The sequence below is a fragment of the Neofelis nebulosa genome, chromosome 11 (genome assembly GCF_028018385.1).
Source record: "Neofelis nebulosa isolate mNeoNeb1 chromosome 11, mNeoNeb1.pri, whole genome shotgun sequence".
Taxonomy (NCBI): domain Eukaryota; kingdom Metazoa; phylum Chordata; class Mammalia; order Carnivora; family Felidae; genus Neofelis; species Neofelis nebulosa.
In genome coordinates this window covers 24778744-24799257 of record NC_080792.1, presented here as the reverse complement: position 1 = coordinate 24799257, position 20514 = coordinate 24778744, and the positions used below count along the sequence as shown (strand labels likewise).

Here is a 20514-nt window from a genome sequence, read left to right as displayed (position 1 = left end):
ACTCCCTCTATGCTACTTAGATATAGAGCAAGTCAGTGTGTTTTGTGGAGTCAGCCTGAAGATACTAACAGACCAGAAACTGGAAAGACACATACTAACAAACAGTGACCTGTAACTTAACTCCTTTAGATACAAACAAGCTACTGAGTATCCAGGAAAACACACACCCACAGCAAATCCGCAGGAGATGGTACTCCCCCACCTCCACCAGCACTCAGTTCCCAGTGAGGTACAACACCAGGATGCCATGTGACCTTGCTGCCTGCAGCCTAGCATCTGCCCACCTTGCAGAGGAAGTTTGAGCACATCACCTGATAATTTGGAGGGTCAGCTTCTTTAGCTCTACCTCAGAGGGTACTTGTGAACAACAAAAAGACAACTATGTGTGTGCGCCACTTAGAAAGCAACAGATATGAACAATCGTTTTTAACAGATTTTTTTTTAAGGGGAAAAGCAGAAGCCAACCCACTGTGGGTTCCTTCAAGGACATCACTCCCTTCCCAAAGGGCTAGAATTAGGGGGTTGGGGCAGGACAGTAATATACTTTTAGACATGGATTCACATGCATAAGTGGAAAAGGTCGCTTTCATTTGGTTATACAAATGCCTCACAGTGTGCTAGGGAATTGCCTGATAGACCTGTTACAACTTCAGAAAGCATCTGATCTCAGACATCAGACCCTGTTCCTAGAAAGACACAGCCCACGCCAGGGCTCCTATCAAGTGACGAGCAGAGTGATGGCAGGGGGAATCAGAAGGCAGCCAGCCACACCAGGACATCAGCCCATCTTGGATCTGTCACCAGTTAGATACTTGATATAGAGCTAAGTTCAGCTTCCAGAGCATTATGGGGAACTGAGGTCTTAAAAAAAAAAAAAAAAAAAAAAAAAAAAAAAAAAAGCCAACCACAGCCCAACCAGCTCTCAGGGGATTTGATCTCACTTCACCGCAGCAGCTTTTTTAGGGCTGAACCAACCAACATTCTGTGTAAGAGGTTGTATAGAGCTCCACCCCAGCCCAGCCGCAGAGCCCACACCATGCCCACCCACCTGGTGCTTTCCCTCTCCTCTACCTTGCCAGCCCTTCCTATCTCCTTCCTCACCCCTTTCCTGTCTGCATCTAAACTCACAACCTATACAGGCCTTCACCCTGAAGGATACTAGAATTCAATGGAGTTGGAAACTTAAAGTCTGTAGATCAGTTTCTTTTAGCATACTTTACAGGTAAGTAGAATCTCAAAAAAAAAAAAAAAAAAAAAAAAAAAGATTTCTTCTTTATTTGAAGTTCTTCCTTTTCATTTCTTTCCCTTCCCTAGTCCTTTCTAGCCAACTTTCAGGCAAGCAAGTAGTTTAGGTCATAGGGGTCACACTCTCATTCTGAGGTGCTCCCCTACATCATCTGTGCTGGGTGGTGTCCAGCCTGCTCCAAACACCTACAGAGACAAAGACTTCATCCCTGCAGGAGGTGGCACATCTCCCCTAGTTGAGGAAGGGGGTGGTCTCGCTGGCCATGCACTCCTGTACACCAAGCTAAATAGGCCTCCCTGAACAGATACCCATTGTTGACCACACTGATCTTTGGAAAAACTCCAAAAAGAGACGAAGTCCAGCAGTATTCAGGGATAACAGCTCCTTTTCGCCAGCCTATACGCCCTGGATCCCCCAGTTGTTCCTCAAACACTAGAGTTTTCAGACATCTACCTCTGGCTGAGCTCCATTTATGGAGATCCCCTGGAGTAGGTCGTCAACATTAGAACATAGTTGGAGTCATATCCTTGGAGGAGGAGGAGGAGGAGTCAATCCCAATCAAGAAAGTCATACAGCACCAGAATTACCCCTGATGCTGCCCATCACAGTTGCTCTTGCTTTTCAAGAGGCTCCAAACTGCCTAAGCAAACAGATTCACGCCTTTCATCCCACCCTCACCATGGAGCATATCCTCACGAAGCAGGGTGATCGCTCACAGAACAGATTTTTGTGGGGATTTTTGGTTGGTTTCTAGGAATTACTTTTAACAGCACACCTAGCTGCATTCTCAACAAGTGCATCCATCTAGAAGCCAGATTTACCAAAGCCGCGGGACAGTGGGACCATTAATTCTCTTCAAAGAGCATCTTTCCTGTGGGTCTTCAAATCTAACCTCCCCCTCCACAGCTGTACCTCAGTCCAGGCCAACACTTCACAATGGCCAGAGAGTCCCTGGGCAGAATTCACGTAAAGAACTTTGCAAAAACTTCCATTTTGAAGTCCCACTTTTGCAGATCATAGTATTGATGCAATAGAGATAAGGAGGTTAATGGGTTAGCGATCTTACTCCAGTACATAAAAATCAATAGCACTATCCTTTTCTAAAGGCTGCAACAATTTTTATACCTGTAAGACAACTGTACACTTGTCATTTATCATCCCAGGTGAAAGTCAACGGCACAAGCTTCTTGCCGGTGTATCCCTGGTTGTATCTCAAGCCACCTTCAGTCCTGTTAGTGCAGCACCAGGCAAACCATAGCCAATGCTTATTTAGGAGAACAAGTGTTACTTTGAGATTATGACCACTGAGCTTTGAAAACTTCATATGACCCATTTAAAACAAAGTTGCAACAGTAAAAACAATTACATCAAAAGAAACAATTATAACAATTACGTGTTTTATGGAAACAAGGCCATCTTACAAAAAAAGCAAAGTTGATGCTAAATTAACTTTGTTCTCAAAATGACCTTCAACAAAGCACTACATGGTCAGATTAAAGGCACCAGCTCAGTGCATTGGAGATAGTACTGAAAAGATTTGTGAAGATGTATTTCCATAACTTGGGCATTACTGTATTTATGTTCTAGAAAAAATTTTTTGAAGAACTTTTTAAAAAGGCACAATACTCATAGCTGCTTATAACCATTGTTTAGGTTTTTATATACTCCCATCTTTGCCTTCAAGTGGCATGGTAACTTCTAGGAATCCTTATTTTAGATCCTTCTTTGATGTTGTCAATTTTTTTTGATGTTTTATTTTTAGAGACAGAGCACAAGTAGAGGAGGGGCAGAGAGCTAGAGGGAGAGACAATCTGAAACAGGCTCCAGGCTCTGAGCTGTCAGCAGAGCCAGACATGGGGCTCGAACTCACAGAACATGAGATGACCTGCACCGAGGTCAAACACTCAACCCACTGAGCCAGCCGGGCGCCCCTGATGTGGTGTTAAAGGGCTATGCCATCCAGACATCAGCCCTATCCTACCCTATGCACTCAAGTTGTCAACCCTACATCCCACTCCCAGTCTTAGAGCCTCCGAGGCTGGAGAGAAGAGCAGCTCTTTTGAACAGTTCACAGTGTAGCGAACAGCTCTGGGGCTGGAAAGCTCACAGGTGAAGAGATACTGATCTTCAGCCCCCACCCACTGAAGTAGGGGTCTAGACAGGGGCACCAACCCTCAACCCTCAGAGCTGGAGACAGAGGGATACACTGAGGGACTGACAAGGAGCAAGAGAGGGATACTTCCTCTCAAACTTCCTTCAGCACAGTCAGGAGCACCCCAGAACCTCAACTTGCCACTGAGCAGGAACCCCACCCACCACTTCTGTGGTCTTAAGATGCCTCCTTGATTCTCCACGCTTATCGTACTGACTTTGTTAGTTTTCCAGTAAGACTAGCTCCTATGCACCTTTTATGCCGACCACTGTGCCAGATAAAGATTCTTAAATATCTACATCTGTTCTACAACACTGCCCAACCCACAGAGACCAAGAGTGGAAGACGTTTCAGGTGTGGGCCAGGGCAAGGCCAGCACAGGGAGCTTTAAAAAAAAAAAAAAAAAAAAATCACACACACACACACACACACACACACACACACACACACACACCCCATCTTGGCAAAAATAGGGCTTCAGACTCACCACAGAGTTCACGGCTAGACTTGGCACGAAGCAGAATCAATGCTACTTTCCACCTGTAGAACACTGTTCAAGAAGGACTGAACTACCAACTTGCCCAACTTGGTGCCATGAACTAACTCAAATACGAACCACTGTTCACCACAGTGAACAAGCAGTATGTGAAAAATTACCATTTAAGATGGCCACCTTGGACAAGCATTTAACAGAAAAAAGAAACTTGAGATGCATAGACTAGCTCAGCAAGGACATGCTCAAAGCACAAGCACAGAAGGCTTCATTTTAAGTTCCAGCATCGAGTTGACTTACAGAGGGAGATAAAGTGGAAAACCGTTTTGGCCTAGCCAGTTACTTGGCTAACTCTGAACTACATCATTTTGGATACAGACTACAGTTCCGAGGCTGTGGGGGTTCTTTACCATCCCGGGCACATCCTTCTCTGGCCAGTATTTAAGGAGGTTTCCGAGTTCTGAGACAGTTCACACCACAACTTGGGCACAGTTGAGACACCCAGAACATCTGCCCCATCCAGGAAGAACGCTCTACCTGGCTGAGTGTTGCAGAACCCCAACAGCCTGCTGAGTGGGGTTTGGTTTCGCACTGCCAGTCAGATTTCACGGATACCAACAATAGGTGATCCCTGGGGCCTTTATGAAGGGTGGGTTAAGGTTAAGGAATGTGAAGCAAAGGAGAAAGAGGAAACTACAGAAAAAGGATGGCCTTAAAACATTCAGTAGAGGAGATAGATGAAATCCAAGAAGAAAACTGATTGCCGAACCACTTATAATAGGCTGTTAAGGCCCATAATCTAGCACAATCTTTAAGGTTTGATAGGTTAGATCTGGAAGCCACCGTCAGAATCCAAGGCAGGGATTAGTAAAATTAGAAACTCAAAGATGGGAGTACCATAGAGAAGCATGATCTGGCAAGAAAGCCAAGCACAGGACTCCTCTCCCAAATCCAACTCTACAGGACTGAGATGCAGCATCTGGATTTTCACCAGCTCTCTGGGGCTTTGTTACACCCCAAGTGACCCCAAGTGAGGGAACTGTGGCTCTAGTACCTGCAGCACCCACAGATTGAGGGAAGCACATGGTTTCCAGTGACCACCATCTTTAAAAGCTCCGTGGGCCTAGGGAGCCAAAGTCCTCTGGGACCATGTGTACCACCTAAGAACAGCCAATCAAGGGGCAACTTTCTATGAAAGCTTTAGAACTTTTGTCATTAGTGACAGTAACAACCACCATTCTGTTGTGGGTATTACAGCCAATCCGAACTGGAAACTCAGAAAGGGGTACTTAAGGCAAAGGACAGAAGAAAAAAGCCGAGCCAAGTGTAACAGGCTCATGTTGATGGGATCAGCATGGAAGGAAACGCCACTGGTCCCAAAAGCCTCAAAGGCCGTGGGCATCTTTCTGGCCCAATACTAGGCTGGCATATTAGGCAGGATGCTCAGACCAGCTAAGCCTGTTCCTAAGAACAGAGCCAACATCTTGAAATATCCTTGCAACAAAAGCCAGATATGCCCAGTGCCAGAAATGGCTAAAGAAAGACACAGGTGTCTTAGTGTCATGGTGGGCCCTCTTCTCAGCACAATCCGGGGCAAAGCCCCACGATTCTAAGCAATGCAACAGTTAGGTCTGGTGCTTTAAGGTGGAGAGAATAGGTGGCCTTCAAAACAAAGGCCTTCAGACTCCTTTTGTTCCCTCTCCACACCTGAAAAAGAGGACACACACACAGCCATAGAGCCTCCCCAATACTGGTGGCTTTGCTAGTTTAGGACCCAATCCAAGGCTGCCTGCCCATGTAGATGGACTAGAGCCAATGAATCAGCACCCTTGTAAGCCTTCACACTTCACCCTTATGTTGCCCCACACTGAACTACAACTTCTCAGAAGACCTAGCAACTCCTAGGAGAGGATATAAAGTGTTCTTTTAGATCATCAGCAGGCATCTGAGGATTGTACTAGCTTCCCACCCGTTTTACAGTTAGCAGAAGCCTAGAGGTTGAGCAATTACCCGAGGTCACACAACTGGTAAACAGGGAACCAGTACTCAAACCCAAGCCTCTCCATCTAAAGATTAGGTTCTTAACTTCTATCATCCCGGTTCCACTTACTGCCCCTAGTTTAACTGTGGCATAATTCGCCATCTTCACTATTTTTAAGTGTAAAATTCAGTAACCTTAAGTACATTCATGTTGTCCTACAACCATAACCACCGTGCATCTCTAGAACTTCTCATCTTGCAAAACCCAAGTTCTGTACCAATGAAACCTGATCTTGACTGTCCCCTCCCTCCTGCAACCCCTATTCTACTTTGTCTGAATTTGACTCCTGTAGGTACCTCATAAGTAGACTCCTAGGATATTTGTCATTGGTCATGCCCTCAAGGTTCACCCAAGATATAGCATATATCAATCTCTTCCAAAGCTAAATACTACTTCATTGTATGGGTATTCCACATTTTGCTCATCCATTCATCCATGATGGCCTTGCTTCTGTCTCGACTATTACGAATAATGCTACTCAGCCCTTTCTTATACTGAGTGGCTAACATCCTGCCTGATGCATAGCTGGAGGAAAGAAGCTTCAAAGAGCCAGTTATGAAGTCAGGTAGAATGGGCTTTCCATTTGATCATCCAAAGATATTAGGATTATTATACTTGTTGTAACTTTGAGGCAATTATACACCCCTGTATTGGTCATATTAACATATATCTTTTTACATCTATATGAGGCTAAGTCAGTGTAACTGTAAAATTTGATGAACCTTTAGATTTTTAATCAAGCAGACCAGAAGGACTACATTCAAATCAGTCTTTTCCTGACAGCCGGGGTGGCTCTACACCAATCCATCACGGAGGTCATCCAAAGTCTAGCTCCTGAGGACAGCTAATTAGAGGCCCCACAAAACCAGCACCCAATGCCTACAAGTCACTCAGTCTGTAAGAATAAAGGTCAGCAAACACCTACCTCACTCAACCAACCTTGTTCTTTGAGCTCTTGCAGATCTCAAGACCTATTTCCCAAGCATAAGAGATTACCACCATACAAAAGAAAAAGAACACATGCTATTTGAAGCTAAATTCGAAAGGCATATCAAGGAAATAGCATTCATCCTAATAGATATGATCTGCCATATTGGTCATAAAGCCCATCATCACATTTCAAGGACATTCTCATCATTGTGGTGCACATAGCTTGTTACCCAGTTCCCCACACATATGCACACAGTAAAGTGACAGAAGGGCAAGCAGTTCAAAGCCAAGAAACACTGGTTTCTGGCTGAGAAACCATTCATTTTCCTTTTATAAACAAACACTAGCCCTCAATAATGAGTGTAGGCAAATTAAGTGATTAAATCTGAGATAAAGCGATCTATCCCCTTTTAACGCACTAATACTTTCTTAGAGGTTATTCATACGATAAACCACCAGATTGGAAGAACACAAGGTCAACAGACTACTTTGCAGGGATGGGCTCTTCTCTGCCTCACTCACAGGCCGGGACCTCTATCCTGGCAGGTAGAAGATACCAGAACACTTGTTGGCTTAGTGAACAACTAAGGGAAGATTCATCTTCAGATAAAGATGAAGGATCGCCGTTTCTGTGTGAGAGAAGACAACTCAGACTGCATCTAATTTTTCTTCCATGACTCATCGAGGCTTCTCTGAAAGCCATCTGCTTTGTTCGACCTCACGTCAAGGATGGAGAGCATTTGCCCCCACTCCACCCCCACTCAGGACTCAGATCTTCCTGAGACTGTTAAAGGAGGTAATTGGGAATAAAAAGATAATGTGTTTAATGTAAAGCACTCACTTTCAGAAAGCCAAAAAATTTAATAGAATTGTGCACAGATTAGGATATTCAAAAAAACGAGGCAGTTTTATATTAGCATTCATACCCACAAATGTTACTTTGCTGTTATTCCACATTCACACGTTGTGCTAAGCCTTTGGGCACAGCACAAAGAAAAACATTGAATTATCTCCTGATAGGCTCCATACTCCTAAGGTTCAGGCAAGTGCCAGAGGCAACAGATGCACCTTCCACTGTGTATCCTAAGCCAAAGCCATGCCAAAATGACAGGGGGCATGTTACAGTAAAGGTAGGTCCTGGGGGGGGGGGGGGGGGGGGGGGAGTCTTTCCTCAAAGCAACATGGTCTGGAAACAGGAGGAGAGTACAGGTAGGCTTTAAACCAGTTCAATAGCATTTACTGATTTTCTACAGTATGCAAAAATCACATCTTGGGAACAGAGGGATAGGAGAAGCTTCAACCTACATCTTGAATGAGGGCAATCTTGCCAAAATACACACTCAACCATCAATTGCACATGCATAAGAAAAGAAATCCAAGATTAGCTAGCTCAAAGGTTTATTATAAAATTGGACTTTGTAACTCATCCTATTTTTAGTAGAATCAGTGGGACATGTAATTGATGGAGCACAGTAACAAATGCCTGAACTCACCATGCAATCTAGCAGACTGCTAAACTTCCCACTCCCATTTCTCCCACTCTATGCCCCCCCCCCAGGTTACTATGGTTGTTCCTCCCCTCACACTTTCCTCATCCTTCAAGATGGTCCATTTTGCTAATTTCAGAAGTTCATAGAAGTGGTGTCCTTCCATATGTAATCTTTTCTAAAGCATCTTAAACAATACTAGCCACATATAAAATGAGATAATACATTGTAAGCATGCATCACATCATTGGCAAGATTGCACCAGGCTCTGGTGGCCAGTTACCAAGAGCAATTAAATTAAATCCCAAGTGAATGGCCAGGGCACACCAAGTAGATAGAGTATTCGTATGGTTTTCCAGCTCGAGTTTACCTTTTCATCTTCCCCAGAGGGGACCAGTACCCACGTCAGAATACATATGGAAGTAGAATTCTACTGCCCAGTATGTTTACTTGTGGAGGCTGGTCTCTAAGCCAGAGGACCTGGATGTGGTACACAGGATATTAGAAGGAAAGCCTCTGAACTCCATGCAGAAAGCATCTGGATGTTCTTGTTAACTTTTAGGATTTCACATCACAACACATTTGAGCTTTAGAACAGAAGCTCTAGAGAAAGATCGTTAGCTTTTCTTTTCTTGATGGGCCTCTTCATTCCTTCCCCCAAACTTCAGCAAAGGAGAGAAAAACCTACCAGGCCCATATCAATCACTCCTAGGAGGGCAGTCATTTATGAGCCAGTAGAATAAATGTTAAGAGGACCATTCTGAGCCATTAACTCAGAGCTCAGATCTACATGCTTGATCATTTCCACAACAAATTAACATGTTACCGGTGCTCCTCCATGCCAGGATCCAGACAATACGAGGACCTCCCTCCTGGTGTCCAACCTAAAAAGCCCCTAACTTGGAGGCAGCTTTTGAAAGTGCTTTAACAAAGCCCCAGATAAGCACCTACAGTTACAGTAGAAATGGTTTGAGTCCTGGTTATCTTTCTGGAAGTTGCTCTCCTCAGATGCTGGAGGAGACACCTGGTCTGAGACAGCCAAGTGGACAACCTGAGAGTTAAGAGTGTTCAGTTTGCAAGTAACTGCCCAGCCAACAGTGAGAAGGCTCCTGAGAGCCTCAGGAGAGCCTCCTGAGAAGGCTTTGGACTTGGCTCTCCAATCTTAGAATGAAAAGTTCAGTAGACACCAAGCATGGTAGGTGAGAACATGTTCCCACTATGCAGTTGGGGGAGGGGAGATGGGGCCACAAAATGCCTGGAAAGGAGCAAACAAGCTGTTACAGTTTATAGTTTTACACTGCTTGAGTGTCACATCTTTCGTTCCTTTTAGCTCTTGAGAATGTGAACTTCTTTGAGAGCATGAAAACAAAGGAAAGCCAATGATGATCTTGCCTGCATTTGGGACAGTGTGAAGAAGCACCAAGATGCCCATGGGTTTGAGGGTGGTGGTAGTAAAAGGAAGAGAAGCACTAAGCTCCTAAATGAACTACAAGGTCGGATCATCTGCCCTGTTTCTGCAGTCAGGCCATCCTTTCGGCTCTGGGGGGATGCTCTGCCACTGTGGGGGGGGGGGTGGAAGGGGGGCAGGGGCAGGACAGTGCTAGGTAGAAATTACCCCCCATGTGCCTGACTCTTCTGTACAGAGGTCACAGACCCACCCTCCATGAAACAAAAACTCGTGGAAGGCAGTAGAGGCGAGTTAGCAGAAGCCAGCCCTTGACCAGACACCTGGGGGTGAGGTCATACTCCACCACCTAGGAGTATAGCTTCAGGCAGGTCATGTAAGCCCAGCTCCCTCACTTATGAGGAGTTACAAATCAGCATTTTTATATCCTTTGGATAAATACCAGTAGTGCAATTGCTGATTCAGAGCATATGCACCCCAATATTTACAGCAGACTATTGTCAATAGCCCAATACGTCAAGAGCTCAAGTGTCCATTGACCAATGGATACACACACACACACACACACACACACACACACACGGGAATATTACCCAGAGATCAAGAAGGATTAGATCTTGCCATTTGCAACAATGTGGATGGAACTAGAGGGCATTACGCTAAGTGAAAGAAATCAGAGAAAGACACATACCATAGGATTTCACTCCTTCATGAAATTTAACAGATGAACGTAGGGGAAGGAAGAAAAAAAACAGGAAGGCAAATCACAAGAGACAGATACAGAGGAAAAAAAACAGGGTTGGAGCAGAGACAGTTGGCAGGATGAGCTAAATGGATGGGCATTAAGGAGGGCACTTGTTGGGATGAACACTGAGTGTTCTAGGTAAGTGATGAATCACTGGGTTGTACTCTTGAAACCAATAACACTGTTAATTTTAAGTGGAAATAAAATAGAGATATAAAAAAAAAAAAGACACCTGGCCCAAAAAAGACTCCATAAATTAGTCCATAAATTAGGACTCTGAATTAGTGTTTTCTTTAGGTAAATACCCAGCACTGGAATGACTGGATCACATGGTAATTTGAGAAATTTCCACAGGTTTTTCCACAGTGGCTTCACCAATAGTTCTAGAGTTTTTCTCTCTACTGCAATGTTAATTAGGTTTCCATAAGTTAGCTATCCTAGTTTTCCACCCCCCACCCCATTATAGAGCTCAGAAATGTGCAAGCTCTAAGTGGAGAAAATGCCAATGTGCCTTTTAAAAAAAAAAAATCTGTATTTTGGGGCGCCTGGGTGGCACAGTCGGTTAAGCGTCCAACTTCAGCCAGGTCACAATCTCGCGGTCCGTGAGTTCGAGCCCCGTGTCAGGGTCTGGGCTGATGGCTCGGAGCCTGGAGCCTGTTTCCAATTCTGTGTCTCCCTCTCTCTGCCCCTCCCCCGTTCATGCTCTGTCTCTGTTCCAAAAATAAAAAATGTTAATAAAAAAAAAATCTATTTTATCCTGAGAATTAGTTTCTGTAACTTGTTTCTAAAATTTAATATTACAAATACTTAATATAAGGAAAACTACAAATGAGCACACTAAGCAGAAGCAGCTCAATCCTCCAGTGAAAATTAAGTCAAAAATGAAACATGTGGTGTAAGTTTAAAAAGAGCAACAATGGCGGCACAGGGGCATCTCAGCTAAGCATCTGACTTCTGATTTCAGCTCAGGTCATGATCTCACAGTTCATTAGATCAGGTCCTGCACCAGGCTCTGTGCTGACAGCATGGCACCTGCTCAGGATTCTGTCTCTCAAAATTAAAAAAAAAAAAAAAAAAAAACTTAAAAGAACAATAGCCAGTGCTGGGGAGGGTTGAAGAAACAGATCCTTTATTTTCTGGAAGCTCCTGGTCACCTTGAGGAGGACTAATCATGCATGCCAGTAGTTCTACTTCTAGGAACATATCCTAAGCAAATACTTGAAAGAGGCTCCAAGAACATTCTGCAACATTTTTCACGACACCAAAAAAATTGTAAACAATTCAATGTTCATCAAAATTGAAACAGTAAACATTATGGGAAGTCCATAATATGGGGTACTGTACAGTCATTAAATGATAGTTACTTCTGTATGCTACAGGAGGAGGCCATAGTAGATGAAGATCTGGAGTAATACGTATGCCATGATCCCATCTTTAAGTAGATCTTGTATCAGGCATCACTTATTGATGTACAACAGTAACAGAGCAAACTACACATGGAATCTTAAGTTTTCTAGTAGCCATGTTAAAAATAGGCCAAATGCTTTAAGCCCAATACACCCAAGTATTTCAACATTTCATCGACCTAAGAGTATAAGTGTTGTTTTACATTGATGTTTTGTATGGTCTTAGAAATCTGAGCTCTTTTCCACTTCCAGCTCCTCTCCACTTGGGCCAGCCTCATTTCAAGTGCTCAGTAGCTCCCCCACTGAAACACGCAGGTCTGAAAACTATACATTAGTTAAGAGCAGCTGTTATCTGGAAATGGGGTTAATAGAGACTTTGCCTTTCCCCCTCCCACACTGTAGGAATTGTTTCGATAATCATTCGTATCCACAGGGGAAAAAAAAGGGTATTGTGAAAAATGTTTAATTTCTCTTAAAAACTTTAAGGCCAGAAAGCACAGTTTAAGTTGAAAACTTCTTTCAAACCACTCTTTGCTCCTTCCCCAAGGGGTGGTGGGAGAGTGGAACCTTTTATTCCCATGCCTTAGTGGTCTACAACTTAGACTTATTTGAAACCATTCTTCCCTTTCTCCCTCATCGAGTCCCCTTATGGCCAATGCCCCTGCAGAATGGCAAGTGAGGCTTAGGAGAAAAGGCCACCACCCAGCACTGTGACTCAAGGGGGACACAAGCTGAACAGGTGCTACATCCATACAGCATGCCAGACACTACATGATGCAGTCACTTTACATCTTAGAGCACATGATCCTCCAACAGTCTTAGGACATGGGTACCATCCCAGTTTGACAAATCAAGGCTCAGAATGTACCTGTTCCAAGCTGTCAGAGCTTAACATGTAACTGCATACTCAGGACCTTCCATACCAAGATCATGGCCAGAAGCCAGGACTGTCCACCCCAAGGTCATGATCAGATATATTTAAAAAAAAAAAAAAAAAAAAAAAAATTCACACCAAGATTTGTGTCTCTTTAGAGAAAATTCCACCCATCTTTATTTGTAAGAACCCCAGATCTTAACATTTCTCTAAGGTCCTAGGTTCTCAAAGATACATTCCACTTAAATTTATTACTCCATGGGCACCTAGGTGGCTCAGTATGCAAAGCATCCAATTTCAGCTCAGGTCATGATCTCATGGTTCAGGAGTTCGAACCCAGTGTCGGGCTCTGTGCTGATAGCACTGAACCTGGATCCTGCGTCTCCCTCTCTGCCCCTCCCCCTGCTGCTCATGGTCCGTCTAACATCAAGTCATAAACTTCAAGGTCATATTTGACTCTTCCTGCCCTTGCTCAAACATTTGTGGAGTTCTAGGCTCAATAATCCCAAAGTGGCTAAAAAACAAGACAGGCATACCAAGCAATACATCTCAGTATGTAAATCCCTCTCAATAGAGGGAAACTGATAGACATCACTCTAACCAGGGAATCAAAGTGATACCATCAGAAATGGGACACACAGATACCCCACATCTCCTGAAATACTGCACTAAGCCCCATCACTTCTGATATACTCTTAGCAAAAATTCAGAAACCCCATGTAAGCAGGAGAATAGATCAGTCACCCAAACTGAAGGTCATTCTGCAAGATAACAGACCAATACTCAAACTGCCAAGAACGTGAAAGAAGAAACCGAGGAATGGTCCCTAATTGGAGATTAGGGGCACTAAATGCTCAGCAAGATGTGGAATCCTACAAAGGACCCTGACCCAGAGAAAGGTCATTAATGGGAAAACTGATGAACTTCCAATAAGGTTCATAGGTATGCACCGTATCTGGACTGTGCTTATGTGAGGTATTAACATTAGGGAAATTTGAAAAAAAATACACAAAGTCCATGCTATTTTTGCAACTTTTCTAGAAGTCTAGAATTCTCCCACAATCAAGAGTGAAGTTATTACTACAGCTACTACCCCAAAATCAGTCTTGCTCACCCCTGCCCCCATGCTTCCTACTACTCTCCCATGGTCCTCTGAGAACACCCTCCTTCCAGTCCCCATGCCACTTCAAGTCCTGTTCATTCAAGGCCAACTCACAACCCACTACTACTAAGTCTCTCCCCACAACTGCAGCCCACCTGACCACTGCCTCCACCAAATGCCTTGAACAGGATCTGCACTCCTCCCACGACACATGGCAACACTATCTTGTTAACTTTGTGCATTGAGGATTCATTGCCTGATGACCATGCAAAACGTTTGTCCAGACAAGCCCATCAGAACACACATTTCCCTCTAAGATTTTTTGAGACACAGAGGATGGGAGTTGGGGAGGGGCAGAGAGAAAAGGAGACAATCTGAAGCAGTCCCCAGGCTCCGAATTAACAGGACAGGTGGACTCAGTTCAAACCCATGAACCATGGGATCATGACCTGAGCCAAAGTCAGACACTTAACCAACTGAACCACCCCGACACCTCCCTTCACTCACCTTTAAAATGGACTGCTTTTTAACGTGGTTTGTGGGAATCTACTAAAATGGGTCAACTAGCTCAACTGATACAGGTCTACCTTGAAAGTACATATAACAAAATACACACAATCACTTGGGGAAGGCTGGACTTGGACTTAAGGTTGTGTGCAGTCTATAGTTGACCATTACCACAGAAAATACTGAAAAACAAGAAGCCCTTGCCAGACCTTAGAAAGGATATTTAGTTTCTACTCAGAGGTGCCTTAAACCCTCCAAATAGCAAGTGAATGCCAGCTCTATTAAAGTGCAGTAATAGACTTCAACCAGACATGGGGTTGTCAAAAAACCTTCTAAAAGGTGGCCATCCTGCAGCCAATGAAGTGAAAGATTAACCAAAAGAAAACTGGAGAGAACTAGCAGCTAGAATCCAAGCTTTCCCCAAGAGGTCTGAGTCAGGAGACTTGGTGTCAGCAAAGGGCTACAGAGAAGTTCCAGCAGGACTTGGGGGCCGGGGGGCAGGTAAGGAGCCAAGAGACAAGCCCTCAAGTAATCTCTTAAGTAGAAGGCACAGTGCTAAACACTGGAGGCTCTAAAAACACGTTTGCTATGGCCTCTGCCCTCCAGGTGCTCAATCTAACTGGGAAGAAGGCACAGGACCAGAACCACAGACAATGGGAAGCAGGGCAGGGCAAGCTCACTCACTGCACACAACTAATACAGAACATACCATGTGAACCCAGTAACAATTTGCATGCAAACTCTGGAATTCTGATGCTCGCAGAGCTAGGAGCCCTCTGCCCATAAGGCCCATCTGATGAAGGGGAGCAGATGGGAAAGGGAGTGGGAGCTAGGGACTGAACAGCAAAGGGCGATGCTGAGAAGGGAGGAGGGAGGCAGGAGCTACTAACGGCCTCCATGTTTAGCTTCACGGGACCCTGAGGCGGCCAGAGCCTTGAAGTTTCTCACCATCCACGCAGCCAAGCTGCAGGGTTCCCCCAATCAGATCCTGAAATGAAAGGAAATGAAAACTCCGATTCAGGTGATCCATTAGGCAGTGCTCCCAGGGGAAGGGAGTGGAGACGGAAGGAAAAGGCAGCAAGCAGGGGTGTGATATTCAGCAAAGTTCATGCAGAGGAACTTTGGCTCAACCTCCACAGCTCTAGAAAGAGCACGGGCTGCACCTTAGGGCAGTCCCTTTCCTGAGGTTGGGGGGCACTGGAAACTACAACTGTTACACTCCCTTGACTGAAGGGCTGCCCCTAGGTTGGGGGGGTGGGGAGGGGATGGATTCTCGGGTGGCAGGAACCTTTGATGGAAACACAGGTGCCATCAGGAGTGAACAAGCACCAGGTAGTGTCCAGAAGAGTCAAGGGTTGACAGAAGAACACTATCACAGCACTTAATGTCTCTACCATCACTGCTTTTATTGAAACATCACCTGGGAGCCTAAAGAGTTTGAATCATTAGTGCCTCCACCACTGGGTGCAGAGGAAACGGGAGGCTCCTGAGATCTTCCAGACACTTGGGAGAAACCTGCACTACTCAAGGCATAGGTAAAGGATAGGACAAAGCCACCATTAACGCACACAAGGTGGCTCCACTAGTAAGAGGAGCACTCCACTTCTGAAACCACTTATGGGGGGGGGAAATCAAAAAGTCATTGGAGGATGTTGGTTTCAGGCTGGCGATTTCCCACTTTGCTAAAAATCAAAAGCAGCATACTGGAAGAATGATCTGAGAAATATTTAAGTTTTTCCACCAAGAATAACTTTCCTATAAAACCCTTTATAGAAGGGTTATTATTCAGCCTGATTTTTTTTTTTTTTTTTTTTTACTTCAAAGTCAGATTATTTTCCACAATTATCACAATCAAGTTGTACCTCCCATGCTTGCACATGTTTGGGTACCTTCCTGGGACAAATTCACCCAGGTTTCCAACCCACAAGACAGATTTGTCACATACGTGCCATTTGTGACCGGATCACCCATGGTGAGCTCCAACTTTCTAGAAGAGTAGTTAAGGCTGACTCACCTTGACATCACCCTCAAAGTGTCTGCCATGGACTTTAATTTTCTTTTCCCACCCAGAAAAGCTTCACTACAAAGGAAGCCAATTTCTCAAAGGTGAGGTATGCAGTCGTCTGAAAACAGGTGTGCCCTTGTTAATACAAAGTGCCCTTTGCCAAGGGCAAAAAAAAAAAATTCACACAACATAAGAGCCTCCAGTTGGAGAGATCAGATAGGCAAAGAGCAAGACAATAGGAACTTGGAAGCGTTTTCTTAGTTAAGAGTAGACGGAGACATTAAGTTCTTAACTGAAACTGTACTTCCAGGTTAACTTATGCACTTAAAGATCTCATTCACAACAGGATCTTCCAACTAGGCCACTAAAGCAACAGGTATAGTCAATAAAGGGCTTTAATATTTCCATCCCACTTATAAATGCTGTTGACATAATGGATAATTATTTCCATCATGCATAATACATTAGAGTGCGTGCCTGGATCCAGCATTCATCACGTTAGACTAGCCTAGCAAGTTAAAAGGGAGAACATTGGCTATTTTAATACACCAAAATGAACAAATCATCTCCCTAAGAAAATGAATCCGAGTAGCAGGCACGATTTCTCTACGTAATTTGTGATTCATATGCATACTGAGACTCCAGCCTAGCAAGTAGGGGAATAATGGTTAGGAAACAATGCAACAGCTTCTCATAGTAAGGCAGAAGTATGTTCAACTGACAGAACTGCTTAGAGATTCAATCTGGAAGCCACCAGGTGGGCCACAGGAAGTCTCAATTTCAGATTCATAAACCTGGACACGATTAAGAACTAGAAACCCATTAATGGCCAGGTAAAGCCCCACCCCACCCCCCAACCCTAGGAAGGAATTCTATTTTGAGCTATGTCCAACCCTCACACCCACTAAGCTACTTTGACTTGTGTGTCCTCCCAATCGGTTTTCCTGGAATAGTTCTGTCTTAAGTACAAGCCCAGAAAATTACTCTCTAACTTCAGACTCCCAACTATTCCTAGCAATTAACATGTAATACACTCACCTATAACATACAATATATTCCTTTCTAACAAAATTGAGTGTTTTCCCCTGAAAGTGTGGTTTTTTTAAAAAAGCAATCCAATATGGTTTTTCAAGATCACGGCTTCAGAAGTTACAGGTTCATTTGATGATTTGCTTCACATGATCCAGCAATTACCTGATGAGACTTTGATACATTGCAGGTATAGCCCATTGAGGCCCTTGATTTGGCACTATCTCCATGCACTTCAGGGTGTTAAAGCTTTGGCGCTTTCCACTCTAAGTTTTTCCCCCCACCTCGCTGGTATCCAGCTTTAATCCAAGTTCATGACAACCCACTGAAGGGAAAAGCTGAAAACTGGCGCTTTGAGGTCTCCTCCCAAGACTCACAGGGATAGAGCAGGCGGGGCACTTTTCAAAGCCAGAAGTGCCAGAGATTTTCACCAACCTCCCCCACCCCTTCCCTACAGCTTACATTCGTTTCCAACGCCCCCCCGCCCCTTCCAGAAACTGTAGCCCATCTCCAACTGGGGCCGAGAACCATGGCGGGGGGGGGGGGGGGGGTAAGTATGGGAGGCTCCCACAACCCCACCTGGGTTACAGTCCCTGCAGCCACTTCTTGAGTATCAGCCCAACTAGGTTCCATAATTTTCCGGGAAAAGTCGGAAAATTCGTGGAACAAAAAGTAGCCAGCCCACCCAGCCGCACAGCTCGCCCACGCGCGGGGTACCTGGCAGCAAAAGCTAGGTGAGGATACGGAAGTCGTTCTTCCTCCTCGCCTAAACCTGTCGGCCGGGGCGTGTACCCTGGGAATCACACACCCACGCGTGCACACCTCCCCCCCGCTCCCCCCCACACCCCACTCCGCACGTAGACGGGCGCACAAGACCCTATCAAACGGGTCACGGCCCCGGAAAAAACGAGGCGTGCAAATATCTAAAACTTACTGGGGGGAGGGGTACTTGCTTGAAGGCCCAGGCCCCTCACCGTCCCCCCCACCCCAACCCTGAAGTCTGAGCGGGGCCCAGCCTCGGCGGCGGTGGCTGATGCTGCTGCACGGCCGTGGGCGCTCGGGGAGGCGGCAGCGGCTGGTCCTTAACTTTGAAAGAACTGCCTCGGAAGCAGAGTGCCTTCACCCAGCCGCACCTGTTCCCGACCGTGGGGACCGAGCCCCGCACATCCCTTCTGACCTTGAGGGCATCCTGGAAATCCACACTCCACCCCCAGGTCAGCATTACTCCAAACCCTTTCCTAGCAGTAACTGAGGCCTTCCTGGTACCCACGCAGAGGAACCACCTCCGGCCACCCACCCCCGGGAACTTCAGAATTTGCTCCCCCAGGATCTCTGCAGATCCTTTAAAGCATCTCACTTTACTCATCGCTTAACCTCCACCTCCCACAAGCTACCGGGCCCCTCACCGCAGAGTGGGTCCCTTTTTCCACCTCAAGTGTGCGAACACCCCCCCCCCACCCCCCACTGGTGCCCTGAAGAAAGCCTTAGAGGGACGCCCTTGCGAGCTGGCGCTGCAGGGCAGCTAGAGCGGGATCCACCGGCAAGGGGAGGGGGCGGCAGCGGAGCAGTCCCCGCGCCCCAGGCTCCGCGCTGGCGAGGACGCCCCCACGGACCAGGAAAGTCAGCGGGAGAACTGCGCGAGGAAAGCGACCGCAAGGCCTCGGGGAGGGGTCGACAGCCCCGATCACGGGCAGAGCCGACGTGCTGCCGGGAGCCGCGGCGAGTCAGCGTAGGGCGCTCCCGGAACAGCCAAACTTTCTCGGCCACCCGAAGTTCGGGACGCCGGAGAGGAGGCGAGGGGAAGGCTACTCGGCGGCTCCCATCGCCCCCCACCCCCCGCCTCTTCAGCCTGCGGGAGAGGGCGCCCCCCGAGGGCCGAGGCGGCCGGGAGCGCGCCGCCCTCACCTGGGCCGGCGGGACCGCAGCGCGCGGCCCGTACTCACCTGGCCGTAGAGCTCGCTGACCGACATGACCCCGCGGGCCGGCCCGAGCCCGGGCACCGCGCCTGGCGTGTGGCCCTCCCTCGTGCCCCGCTGGGCGGCAGGTCCCGACTCCTCTCCGCCCGCCGGCTCTCAGTTCACGGCCGGCCCGCCTGGCGCCATCTTCCCGGGCCGGCCGAGAGTTTCCCCGTCTCTTTCCCCTCGACCTGCCCCCGCCGGCTTCCTGGAGGCGCCGCGGCCGGCTCGCCCTCGGCCGGCGCGACCTTTACTCCCGCGGTGGCGGCGCAGCTGCGGCCGGGCAGGAGTTGCGGGCGGGGGAGGAGGCGGCGCGGCGCCGCTCCCCGCTCAGGTATGGGAGGAGGTGCGGGCTCTGAAGAGGGAGGGCCGGAGGCGGAGCGGGCGGCCGGGACGCTACGGCCGCCGCCTTTGAGCCCTGCCGTGGCCGGGCTGGACGCGCCCTCCCGCGCCCCCGCCGCAGCGGGGTCCACGGGGCCGGGGGCGGGGCCGGGCGAGGAGCCGGGGCTGGCTGCCCCCTGCTGGCCGCTGAGCGCACGCCGGACAGGTGTGCGCAGGGTGCGGCACCTGCCGCGCCACGCTCCCGAGGCTCGCGGGTTGCGACCCTGAGAAGCGGGGCAGGGATAGAGTAGAGACAAGAAAGATGAAAGTTGACAGGAGGCGAGGGGAGAAGGAGCGAGGGAGTAGAGGAATAAAGGGGAAAGTCTACGGCTTCCGTACGTTTTCCTCCGACTTTACGTGGCTGTATTCAACATTCTCCTTCTCAAAATTCAGTTGTCAGAAGAGATTATAGAAGGAGACTCGGATATACCAACGGTGGCCTCCATCAAACCGAGCTTCCTGGGCTGAAATCCTTACTAGGAGAAAGGGGAGTATCTGTTCTGTTTGCCTGTTTCATCGAGGGCTTCTAACTAGGCTCCCCCCACCCCCCATCAGAGGACTGTGGTTTTTCTAGAAAGTCTTGCACTTTCTCCTTTCTCTTAGATGCAGTCTCCATTCCTCTAGCCGCTTTCTACCTCATTTATTGTCGCCCCTGCTAGGGACGCGTAGTCTGCTAGCTTCAGTCCCTCTTCAACCTACAGCAAAAGATAAGCCTCGGCCAGAAAGGAAAAGAGCTGGCCAGATTTGGTGGAGGGA

At 47.0% G+C, this 20514-nt stretch overlaps 1 protein-coding gene across 2 annotated transcripts in view; it reads right to left on the bottom strand.

Moving 5' to 3' along the window:
* The window catches only part of MYO5B (myosin VB), a 340033-nt gene extending 320210 nt beyond the window's left edge, over window positions 1–19823 (bottom strand). The window contains exon 1 of one of the 2 annotated variants that reach the window (XM_058692140.1): window positions 19366–19823. In XM_058692140.1, the coding sequence (XP_058548123.1) occupies window positions 19366–19392 (27 nt within the window). In that variant the 5' untranslated portion in view covers window positions 19393–19823. The remainder of the gene's footprint in view (window positions 1–19365) is intronic. The other variant, XM_058692142.1, reaches the window with a different exon arrangement.
* Window positions 19824–20514: the final 691 nt, after the last annotated feature.